Raw genomic sequence first — 13,334 nt, 5'->3', positions numbered from 1 at the left:
GAATCTGAATATATATGCTTTTTTAGGTTGTGCTCCCCTTCTGTATTTTTTCATTTGTCTGTCACTGGATTCCATGCATGCTACTGTATATCATGGGGTAATTGATCAAGGAAATTAATATTGCTAACATTGCACAAGCAGACACAAAATAAACATCTTTAACTAATCCACAGAAAATATAAACCTGCTATAAACTCCAACAAGAAGTAAACACCCTGCAAATTAAAACAAAACAATTAGATGAATAACAGAATACCCCCCCCTACATACACACAAACATACCAGTGCTTCCGCTCCGTTATATGGTGAGATGGTGAAAGTGTTTGTAAAGACACGGATCTACAGCCGTAAGCAAAAAAAAACAAACAAAAAAACCAACATTTTATGCATATGAAATACGTTTTCAAATATATAACATTAAAAAAAAAATTCATATATATCTTACATATACACTAGCACACAGCAGAAGTAATTGTGAAGAGAAAGTACGCAAACTTTTACTTATTCTTTTGAGCATTACTAATATAAGTAATTCACAGTACTTTTCATGGCAGGGCAAAACCAGGCAGCTACCCAGGGCAAAACATTCCGCCGTCATCTCTAAACAAACGTTTATAAAGGATTTTTTTTGGGAAAAAAGCAACGTTAATTCATGTATTGCCCTCAACTGTTCCCATACAAGCCTAAGCACTCAGCCTACAGGACAGAAATCCTGTAACTTGCGGTGCCTGAAGCAGTAGGCATGAGCAAATGAAACAGCCTTGAAACAATGTTATATTTGACATATCCACATTGGTGTAAGTACAACATGCATTAATGTATTGTTTCCTATAAGAGGTTTAGCCAATAACCATTTTGTAATATATTTGTACTATATTGTTACAGTAATTCCTATAATTTTCTAAAGTGTAATTAATCTGGGGTAATCATTTCTTTTAAATGACTGATTTACCCCTGGACAATTCATCTTATGTATTTGCATACTTGCATGCTACAGTATTTGCCCATGCATAAAATGCACCTTTTTTAGAAAAATTTGGGGTCTAAAAACTGGGTGCGTCTTATACAGTGGTTGTAGATTGCAGTTACTACTTCCCAGTACCTCCCTGCAGTCACACTGCTGATTGGCCCCGCCCCCTTTTCTTGTAGCGTCCACACAGCTCAGACAGCAACTCATCTAACAGTAAGTATAAAATTAATATTTGGGCTGCTGAAAGTTAGGGAAGGTGGGGTTAATTTAGGGGCAGTCATGGTTAATTGGGCGTTTAGGGTTAATTTAAGGGCAGTTATGGTTAATTTAAAGCAGTTATGGTTGATGGGGTCTTTAGGTTTAATTTAGGGGCAGGTAATGGATGGGAGCGATGAGTATGAATTTTATGATAATACATTTTTTTTTCTAATTTCGGGCCCCAAAATTAAGGTGCGTTTTATACATGGGGGAAATACGGTATTTCCTGATGGTTCCCAGAAGGATTCTGGAATGGATCAGACTTGTGAGACCTAGTACAGGAATCAGATAAGTCTCTGGCCTGAAAGTTTAGAGTGTGGCACAAATATTTAACACACATCTGTAATCATCATTAATCACTATTTATAAAGTTCATGTCAGACTTTGAGATTATTTTGCCTACGAAACTAGGTGGCAATGGAGTTGCAATTCATTTATGGTTAAACACTTTTTTCTCTTATAATACACAACTACCAGTTCTGGATCTTTTTTGTAACCAGAAAGTATCCCTTTTGTTTTTAAAAGACAGAAAAATGTTGCTTTTCCCTCTTGACTTCAATCTCTATTGCAGCTAATCATATTGTGATCAGCAAGCAGGGCTCTACAGCATTGATACTGCCAGCAGAAACTGCTCCTCATTCTCCGTTATTCAAGTGTAACCATAACTCATGCAGAAGGATAAACCCTCTGAGAATTATTTTACATTGAATATTGGACAGAATTCCTTTACAGAAACTTAGACATCCTCAGTTATTTCACTTTAACTAGCTCTCATGCGACAATACACTGAATCTGAATCATTACACTGAATCTGTTCTGGCAGGGAATTGTACACACTGTTGCAGAAACCAGAGGGCACGGTCACTTAGCACATGGCCACTGGGACGTAATTGCAATAATTAGTCTGATAGTCCAAAGAAAATATTACAAATTATAATCATGTATCTTATTTATAAAGGTCACTGCTTTTGAACAGTTGGTAACATGAAACAGAGACTACTTACCAGCCACATTATGGGCATGATAAACGTCCAGAAGAAAGATGGTAGGATCCCATACGTGAGATTCGTCATTACAAGACCTGGACAAACCACACTGGAATACATACCCTAAAGATGTAAAAAGTTGGTTATATTTTCAAATGACATTAAGTAACAAAGCACAGACACCATGTGAATAACTACTACTTTGTGGAAAAGATTGCACACAGCATAAAAATGGGATATCCCAAGGAAACCACGAGCTTCTTGGCATACACAGGTATACAAAGATAAATAGAGATGTACAAACAAAACATAAAATCTACAAATATAATTATATGGTTTCCACAAAGGAATAAAAGAAGAAAGCATTAAAGGGGCATTTCAAAGTATTAAACCATTTCACAAACTCCAAAAACAGACATTTTCTGTCATCTTTATCATATGTTTGTTCAACTGCAATTTTTATGATTCTCACTTTAGTAAACCCATACAAATTACATATTGTATGTTAAAGGACAGTCAACACGTTTTTTAGGAGATATATAACCCATTTAATATAGGAGGCACTACAATACAGTTTCATGATCAGTGTAAAATAGGAAAACAGAGCAGTAGACAGACCCAGTCTTTGTTAACCACAGCATTACTGGCTGCCACCCATCAATCACACTATTATTATTATTTGTTTTATATAGCGCCATCAAATTTCGTAGCGCTGTACAATGCACTAAACACCTTGTTCCTCTCCAATCATTCCTTGTGGGAGGGGTGCAAAGTGTTTGGGCACCTATTATTGCCAGAACCCAGCAGGAACTAGGATGCACATTACTTACTACATTCCATACAGTCATAATTAACAGAAAAATCAGCATTTTGCACACATCCCAGTAAGCATAAAACTAACATGTATGTGTATTCACTAAACTAGAAGGATGATTTATAACGGTCATTGGCCACTCAAGAGTATCGGTCATTGGCCACCCTTCTGTTAGTAAAATAACGTTCAAAGTACCAACCTGCTTGTTGTAATGCTTATTTAAAGCAACACTCAACAGATCTGTAGCATATTTTGAAGAGCTGTATGGTTCTTGGCCTTGAGTGTGCTGATAATCTGTAAGACTGAAAGAGCCCTTTCTTGCATTGCTAGAAGAAGTCCAGATGACGTGGGAGGGATTATCCATGTGACATAACAGAGGTTCTAGTTCTTTAATCTATGGAAATAGGTCAATAGTTAGGCTCAAACATATAACCAAAAAAAAACATTTTAGCTGTAATAAGCATTCCAAAATGGATTAATTCCAAAGTAATTGTATAAGTATAATTTTTCTTTAAATAAATAAAAAAGGGGAAAAATATTGTAATTATTGTAAAGGTCCTGTTCCGCACACTCTTCCGAATTTAACAGTTTTGCCCTATGTATTCCCAGAATTAAATTTGTTATTTAACCCATTCGGGACTGTGGCTTTTTCATATCCTAAGGACCAGAGTTGTTTGTCATGTTTGTTAAACCAGGGCTTGACAAATTCGTTGTGAATCTAGGCGCCAGGTAAAAAAATTAGGAGCCAGGATTGGTTAGGAGTGATCTGATCATCATCAGTCCACTTACTAAACTCACAGCATTTGACCTGGAAGCACCCTGGACTTTCAGGTCAGTGCTGGGGGGGGGGGGGGTTATAATTTTTTATTTTTTTTTTAACACTTTCAATGCTGATGTTCCATTGGAGCACAGCATTGACTGATATTTAGTCCCCACAAGCTTCTGGGGACAAATGTTAACCCCTGCAATGCCACGAATGTGTCATACACAATTGTGGCATTGAAGGGGTTAACGCTGCACCGTCGCTCTCAGGCAGCAGGGGAGGGTTGGGGCTGGTCTCCATACTCATGTGGAGACCAAAGAACCTTCTCCCCTGTCCCTGAAGCTGCCTCTGGCAGCTGGGACACAATTACTGGTCTATAGACCAGCCATTGCAGGGGGGAGTCTCTGATGACTGCTGTAGGCTTCCATGCCTACAGGAATCATCAAAGGGCTTGTGGGGGCTCGTTTTGGCTGTTGCTGGTCTGCCTGGGCTTCCAGGCAGACCACCAGCAGCAGAGCCCCGTACAAAACGGGAATTAACCCCTAAATGCCGCAATCGCGGCATTGAAGGGGTTAACGCTGCACTGTCGCTCTCATGGAGCGATCAGGCAGCAGGGGGGTGTTGGGCCCAATCAACACACAACCCCCTTCCCTGAAGCTGCCTGTGGCAGCTAAAAACACGATTGCTGGTTTTGCAGCAACCGCGTTTTCAGCCTACAGGATCACTCCGTGTGTCAGGATCCATTCTCTGCTGCCTGAACCATGGCTGAATTATACTTCAGTTACCACTAGTGGCCACCCTCCTCCCTCTAGAGTGAGCTGAACCTGATTATCAGGTACAGCTGCGCCTCATGAACTGAGTGAAGCCTGCCTTTATAAGACCTGCCCTGCCCATCAGTCAGGGCCTTGGCATTGAAGTTGTAGGACTGCCTTTGCGCTGAGCCGCTACCCGTGCCCGAACCCGTGCCCGTGCCTGAACCCGTGCCTGAGCCTGTTCCTGTACCCGTGCCTGAGCCGGTACTTGTGCATGATCCAGTACCCGAGCGTAAGTCCGTACCCGTGCATGAACCTGTACACGTGCCTGGCCTGGTGGTACTCCGTTCCCGTCCGCCCTGCCAGTGGGCCTCCGTTCCCGTCCGCCCTGCCAGTGGGCCTCCGTTCCCGTCCGCCCTGCCAGTGGGCCTCCGTTCCCGTCCGCCCTGCCAGTGGGCCTCACCGTTACCTGTGCCTGAACCTGCCTGTGGGCTTACCTGCCAGTGGGCCCGCACCCGAGCCTGTACCTGTGCCTGAACCTGCCTGTGGGCTTACCTGCCAGTGGGCCCGCACCCGAGCCTGTACCTGTGCCTGTGGGCTTACCTGCCAGTGGGCCCGCACCCGAGCCTGTACCTGTGGGCTTACCTGCCAGTGGGCCCGCACCCGAGCCTGTACCTGCACCCGAGCCTGTACCTGTACCTGCACCCGAGCCGGTACCTGCCTCAGCTCCCGTCTCTCTGCCTCAACTCCCGAGCCTGCACCTGCCTCAGCTCCCGTCTCTTTGCCTCAACTCCCGAGCCTGCACCTGCCTCAGCTCCCGTCTCTCTGCCTCAGCTCCCGAGCCTGTACCTGCCTCAGCTCCTGTCTCTCGTCCTATCCAGTCCTGCTACTCTGTCTGTACCTATATCAGTGTCACCATGCATAAAGGGGTACAGACAGAGTTCCCCGTATCCCCTGCACATGGACTCCTACACGACCTGCTCGCCCTGGTCCTGACACCGTGGGAGTGATCTCAGGCTCGGGGGCGGGCTCTGAGTGGCTGTGCTGTCTGCCCAGACTCCTGGGCAGACAGCAGCAGCCGCGCCCCCGTGTGGTGACTCAGCCTCTTACATCCACAATTTTTTCTGGATGTAAGAGGCTGACAAAACCTAGACGCCAGGACAAAATTCTCTGTCGCCATGGCGACCTGGCGCCTGGGATTTGTCGAGCCCTGTGTTAAACCATGATTCCCCTTTTCCATATTTGATAAACTTGCACATATTATACATTGTTTTGTTCAGGAGAAGTAGGGCCTTCTTTTTGGTAATTTGGCAAAAAATTTCTTCAGTACTGTAGGGCACACAGCTGAACAATGACATAATTTATGTGCAGCAACATCTCCTGATTACAGCCATACATCACATAGATTTATTTATTTTTTCAAGACGGCAACATCCATCCTTTACAAATACTCTATATCACATTTTTACTACTAGTGGTAGGACTGTTCAGAGTGGTATATTGACATTACTAGACACCCAATAAATTGTATTTATTTATTCCTAATTTTTTCCCCTGATCTGTCTGTGCTGATCATAGTCCTGCATTACTGATCGCAAAACGTGCACTCAGCCAGCAGGGGAAGCAATTGACTATGCCTGCACAGTCTAGAAAGATCCTGCCAAGTCTCTCCTGTCCTCCAGTGAGTGTCAGAAATCAGGTGATCAGATACTCCTTATGTAGTGAGTGTAGTTACACATGATTGGTCGGCATGCCAGGAAATAAGTTAATGTGAAATTATAAGGATCAAGCAAGAGCATATTTCTGCTGAGTGAAACATTCCCAATGTTGCTTAAATGATGAGACTACTTTTGAAATGTTAAACTACAAAATGTCAACTTAAATAGCATATCAAATGAGAAAAACATGTCTCTTCTTACCAGTATAAAGTGGCCAAAAACATTGGTTGCAAAAACTTCCTGCAAACCATCCTGAGTCACCTTGTCCTCTTGTGTCAAGAGTCCTTCTCCCGTTGCAAACATGCTGATGGCCTTCCTGGGACAGTATAAAAGACACTTTGCATTTAATGTTTCACTCTGTGACACTCTGTTCCCCTGATATGCTTTATGCCCCCCCAGACATGCCACTCTGACCACCGCCCCCCCCAACTTACCAATGATCCCCAGACTCCCTGGTGTCTACCGGGGGCAGCTGGTGGACGTCTGCATGTTGGGCGTGGACAATCGCTGATGCTGCCCTCCACTTCCGCTGGGGCTTCTATGCCAGCTCTCCATCATAGAAGCCCCGCCGGAAGTGCCGTCAGCAGTGGAAGTTGTCTTCCCGCATGGCACAGACGTTCATCGGCTGCCAGAGAGGAGGATACAGGTCTCCTGCAGCGCTACAGGGGATCCTCATCTCTTGCAGCCGGTGAACGTCTGCACGATGCGCACAGACAACCTCCGCTGCTGCTGGCCAGTACTTCCGCTGGGGCTTCTATGGTGGAGCACTGGAAGATCATGTCACGCGGGCACTCCTTCATAGAAGCCTCGGCAGAAGTGCCGGCAGCAGCAGTGGTTGTCTGCATCGTACAGACGTCCACCGGCTGCCAGAGAGGAGGATCCAGGTCCCCTGCGGCGCTGCTGTTTCCCGCAGCAGGGCTAAATAATAATATAATATATATATAATCGGGCCAATACTGTATATATATATATATATATATATACATACATACATACATACATACATACACACACACACACACATACATACATACACACACTCCAACATTCTCTTTTCGGAAAATGAAACAAAAAGACAAAGTCAATTAAGAACCTTACCCGGAAAATAATCCTGTGATAAAAGCTTTGTGGCTAACCCGTGGGTTGGGCATTATACCAGCATTTAGGTATAAGTAGTCAATTCGACCATACCTGTTGGGAAAAAAAGTGTAAAAGAACCACACCAAAGGACAATTTGTTAATTTAAATCCTATTCAATATAAACATGGTAAACAGCAATAACTGCATTCAGCTCAACTGTAGGCATCATGGGCATCTAGAAGGGGCAAGGTGGGGCAATTGCTCCCATTGAAATCAAAGAGACCTAATGGAGCAGCAGCAGGGGAGGGAGAAACAATAGGCTGTTTAGAGTAGGGACATAGAGAGCAGAAAAAACACCTGGTAGTCATGGGAGTGCAGCTTTTATTTAATTCCGTATAACCCCTGGTGTAAAAATGGTTTTGTCTGCTCTCTTCCTCTACCCATCACTCTGGCAGCTGCTTCTTCAGACACAAGGTATTGCAGCTAGGGTTAGTTAATACTCCACCTGTTAAGACTACATTTCTCATTACTCTCAGCCAGTCTGGTATGTTAAGCATCATGGGAGAGTGAGTACTCAACTAGAGTGCCAAAGGTTAGCTTTATATCATTATGTATATCACAGAGCTACACTACACAACATTAACTTTACTTGAATACAACTCCAATTATGTTGAGCAAGAAACATTGCTAGTTGATTTTTATGGGAATAATAGCTGGTAACTATAGATTGGCTGGGGGGGGTGTGGTACACTAACTTTTGTTGACAGCATCTACAATAATATTCAGCCAGCCATATTGTTAGCTGAACTTCATTTGAAGGGAGTTATAGACTGGGGTTCTGGTGGCTTGTACTACACACTAACCTTTTTGTTGTTGACTGCAGCTTCCATTACTGGCTGGTGTGTTGGGTATTACCACCATAGTCATATTTTTTCTAGTAATGGGTAACTTAAATTTGCTTCCCACTGGTAGACCCCTCTCCTGAGGCAACAAAGGTAGGCAATGGGAAAGAGGTATGGAGGTATTGGGGTGGGAGAGGGAAAGGTGTGGAGGACATTTTGTTCCCCCTGGAAATAGTGTGATGTCCTACCTAATGTAGGAAACTGCAAAGGACACTTCGGTATGTAATTGTAACATTTTATTAACTGTCATTAATTGTTCAGCAACGACAAGCTGAAGACATCATGCTTGCACAGAAGCCCAGTGCCATCTAAATAAGCAGGAAGCAACACTACATCTAGTCTATCAAAAAATATTCAAAAGTTTGAAAGGTGGTCTTATCGCTATAGCAACCAATGATCCAATTAGCAAGATCAATACCACAGTGCTAAGGCCAACTTTGAAACTGTGTATTAGCATTTTTATGCATAATCACCAATGTTTCCTTTTTTTCTTTACTTATGGTGAGTATAACAATTTCCAGATTAGTTTATATAGCCCTGAGAAAATGTCACAATTGGTCCAATTATTAGTTTGGGTTTATCTCATGTCATGAAAATGTGAAAAAAAATATGATTAATTAGTGAAATGTTTATATATATATATATATATATATATATATATATATATCCCTCCCTTTCTCAAGTGTAAAACATTTCTGAGCAAAACGACACATAGAATTCAATGTTGTGTGGCGGGGGGGGGGCTTACACAACATTGAATTCTATGTGTTGTTTTGCTCAAAAATGTTTTAGACTTGAGAAAGGGAGAAGAGCTCCCGAAAGCTTGTCATTCCAAAATTCTGTTAGTCCAATAAAAAAGGTATTATCACAAGATACTTATTCCATCTGTTATTTGATATTGACACCACTGGACTAATACGGCTACAACCAACAGCATCTGAACTGAAAGCACCTATGACTTCCAAGTCTGTGGTGTTGAAGATCTTTTATTATCATTAACTTAACCCTTTTAATTCTGGAGCACAGGAGCATTGTCGCAATCGCAATATTGAAAAGGTTCATGCTGCGTAGTCTCTCTCATGCAGCATAGATAATATTGTACTCATATATAATATACACCCCCTTTTCAGGGTTAAAAAAAAAAAAGAGGCAAATTTGCATCTCATACCCAAGATTTTACGGTATGTAAAACTCCTTAGTTAAAACCACAAACTATGTCCAACCATTGCTTTTTTCCACCTTGCAGTGTATTGTGGCTGTCAAAGAAAGCCATAAAATATTGTTCAATATGTTGCGGTTTTTTGTTATCAAATATAATACCACATTTGCTCACCTTTCTTTCAGTACTTCTGCACCTCGTACCACTGATTTAAGGCTACCTACATCAACTTGCACAATACTGACATCAGCTGATGGATGAGAGGACAAGAGGGACATTCGGGCAGCTTCGGCCCTCTGCGTGTTCCTGCAGGCCAGGCATAAACGGATCTGGTCATCCTTGGACAGAAGTCTCTCACACAGTGCCAAGCCTATGCCACTGAGAACAGTAATAAAACAAATGTAAACTATTTCTCTTTAAATCTGTTTATTGCAGTATTCCAAATTCTTTCATAGAGTAGAGTAGAAAGGATGGCATGTTACAGCAGGTGCAGCAGACATGCATACGATCAATACAGAGTACAAAAAATTCAGCTCTCTTATTTAACGTGTTTCACCCAGGAGCTGCTTTGTCTCAGCTAATCTGTGTTAATTATATATGCAAATCACATTGAAATAGGTGAGTTTCTGCTTTAGTAGCTGCTACCAGCCTGGAATCAAATGAAATATATATATATAAGCTTAGAATTGAAAGGCTAAGAAGAGGGACTCAAATACGAGAAAAATAGGATATGGGGGCGCCAAGCATCCACTGGGGGCTGCTTTTAGAAACGAGGCACGACTTGTGCGGAAAAGTGACATATATTGCTGATCCAAGAATCCCATATGGCCTCAAATTGCCCTACAGCTAGAACAGCTTTGCCATCATTTCCTAGTTTATTCCGGCACCTAACCCTTTTTTCAGGAGTGCATTTTTCAGTTATTGATGAGTGACACCTGCAAGATTCATTTTAACATTATTTTTTATTAGGAATATGTGGTCTGATTTTTTTTCTCAAGCATTGAGAAAACTAATACCGTATTTTGCTCGATTATAAGACAAGGTTTTTTTCAGAGCAAATGCAAAAAATACCCCTCGTCTTATAATCAGGGGTCGTCTTATAATCAGACCTCAAATAGGTCTGACTGTGAGACTAAATCCAGATCCCTCACAGCGCTGCCCTCCCCAAATACCCCCCCAACTTACAGGAGTCCCCGGTGTGTAGCCGGGGCAGCCTGTAGACGTCTACGCGATTCGCGTAGGCAACTTCCGCTGCAGCCGGAATGAGGTGCGGTTAGCGTAGGGGGTTGTCTGCGTCCATCGCGCAGACCTTCCCCGGCTGTCAGAGATCAGAGTTTCCCTCACCGGGGGATTCTCTCTGACAGCCGGGGAAGGTCTGCGCAATAGACGCAAACAACCCCCTCTGCTAACCGCACCTCTTTCCGGCTGCAGTGGAAGTTGCCTACGCTAATTGCGTAGACGTCTACACGCTGCCCAGACAATACACCGGGAGTCAGAAGCACCGGTAAGTTGTTTTTTTTTTCCCGAGGGGGGGGTGTAAAATGGGGGGCATAAGGCATTTCTGCAGAGTGCTCTATGAAATGCCCTTTAACCCCCTTAATGCCACTCTGCCTCCAGAAATGCCTTTAAACCCTCTATACGCCAGTCTGCCCCATAATATGCCTTTTAACCCCCTAAATGCCAGAGTGGCATATAAGAGTATAAGGCATTTCTGAAGGCAGAGTGGCACATAGGAGGTCCAAAGGCATATTATGGGGCATAGTGGCATATAGAGGGTTAAAAAGCTTATCATGGGGCACAGTGGCATATAGGGGGTTTGAGGCATTTATGGGGCAGAGTGACAAGCCTGGGGGCAGATGTGCATAACTGAGGGGCAGGTTGGAATATAAAATAAAACAAAATATTTTTCTCAATCATAGCTTTTATTAAAAAAAATAGTTTACATGAATTAACATTTACTGGTAAAACTTTTTTCCTATAGGGTCGTCTTATATTCAGGCTTTTTCTTTTTTTCCTAAATTAATATTCAGATTTTGGAGGGTCGTCTTATAATCATGGTCGTCATGATCGAGCAAATACAGTAGTTTTTGTCAAATGTGAAAACATGATGTGCTCAGTAAGTATGGAACAATTGCTTGTTATGTTACAGAAAGCAGAATCTGTATATGTAGGCTGTTCACTGTTATGAACATGTGAAACTTTCAAATAAACATAACATATATTAAGATAAAGAAACAGCATGCATTTTCCTCATGGCACAAATACTTAATTTTTTCGGGTCACAATGTTTCACGATTTCCATGCAATCTCTAGATATTTATGCGCACCTTACACAAATCACCTGGCTCAGTCCACGTATATGCACAATGTATACTCGCTATGTGTGAGCATTAAATGTTATGTAGAATACCTGGCTTTAAATCTAGCAGGGCTGGGTGAAGAATTTGATTGCTCTGCGTTTTGAAAGTGTTAACACAAACCCACATATATGTACACCTATAGAGGAGACTTAAACACACTCAGTGGAACACCGATTTAGTTCTACCTGTTGGCTCCGGTGACAACCACGACCTTCCGCATTTCCGCTCAGCTGCAGGGAGGAATGAGTAGTGAGGATCGGGTGACTAGAACATCACCGCAAAATGAATTAGTAGAATGCCTGTCCATGTAAAAGGCGGAGTTATTGCAAAAAGGGGTGGGACCGTAAAGTGGGCGGAGCTATGCTTCTAAGAGGCGGGTACTCGGCCATGGCCGCACAGTAAAGGATCCCGAGAGCAAATCAAATAACGCGAAGAATAAGAGGGTGGGAGCGAGTGGGAATCTGCCGGCGAAAGGGGTGTGATTTCATTGACTCATGTAAACAGCTCTGTGAGGCGAGAATCGTCCGATGGGCGTAAGCCTGTATATTTACAGCCAATGAGAGCGAGCGGCTAGGTGTATCGACTCGAAGTAGTGATGGGAAGTTCGGATCATTAAAGTGAATCGGATCATTTCGATTCGTTCACTGAAATGATCCGATTCATGATCCGGATCTTCGGATCACTCAGTGTGTCTGCACGGAGTTACTGTTTTCCAGTAACTCCGTGCAGGCACACTAACGATTGGCCCCGCCCCTTTCATTATGAATCCTCCCCCCTGCCTCCAGTGATGTCAATGAAGGCAGAGAGTCGTTCAAAGATTCGGATCTTACAGGGATCCGAATCTTACAGTGATCCGGATCACTGTAAGATCCGGATCATTGTAAGATCCGGATCATTGTAAGATCCGGATCTTTGAACGACTCTCTGCCTTCATTGGCATTCTAATCATTCAGAGAATGTCACCATACTGTTATAAATAATACATTAATAATCACTGCCCCCAGGATTTACATTCCCCTTTACCTGCAACTGCACCTTAAGTTAACTTTATTAAATTAATTAAATTAACCCGCACCATTAAATTAACCCTAAACACCCCATCAACCATGTCTGCCCCTAAAATTAACCCTTAACACCCCATCAACCATGACTACCCCTAAAATTAACCCTTAACACCCCATTAACCATAACTGCCCCCAAATTAACCCTAAACACCTCATTAAGCATAAATGCCCCTAAATTAACACTAAAGACCCCATTAAGCATAACTGCCCCCAAATTAACCCTAAACACCTCATTAAGCATAACTGCCCCTAAATTAACACTAAAGACCCCATTAAGCATAACTACCCCCAAATTAACCCTAAACACCTCATTAAGCATAACTGCCCCTAAATTAACACTAAAGACCCATTAAGCATAACTGCCCCCAAATTAACCCTAAACACCTCATTAAGCATAACTGCCCCTAAATTAACACTAAAGACCCCATTAAGCATAACTGCCCCTAAATTATCCCTAAACACCCCATTAAGCATAACTGCCCCCAAATTAACACTAAAGACCCCATCA

The 13,334-nt window shown here is 42.8% G+C and overlaps 1 protein-coding gene across 1 annotated transcript; it reads right to left on the bottom strand.

The window, feature by feature from the left end:
- Positions 1–270: 270 nt before the first annotated feature.
- Positions 271–11,982, bottom strand: HSD17B7 (hydroxysteroid 17-beta dehydrogenase 7; the record flags this gene model as incomplete). Its single annotated transcript, XM_089501313.1, has 7 exons — positions 11,948–11,982; positions 9,577–9,780; positions 7,360–7,452; positions 6,463–6,577; positions 3,228–3,422; positions 2,233–2,337; positions 271–339 (listed from the first exon to the last, which is right to left on the bottom strand). Coding segments are annotated over exons 1-7 (816 nt in total), but the record flags the coding sequence as incomplete, so codon positions are not given.
- Positions 11,983–13,334: the final 1,352 nt, after the last annotated feature.

The sequence above is a fragment of the Sceloporus occidentalis genome, unplaced genomic scaffold, assembly GCF_023333645.1.
Source record: "Sceloporus occidentalis isolate IW3139 unplaced genomic scaffold, rSceOcc1.0.p SCAF_170, whole genome shotgun sequence".
Taxonomy (NCBI): Eukaryota; Metazoa; Chordata; class Lepidosauria; order Squamata; family Phrynosomatidae; genus Sceloporus; species Sceloporus occidentalis.
Note: the sequence above shows the minus strand (reverse complement) of the source record. Positions and strands in the feature narration are given on the sequence as shown.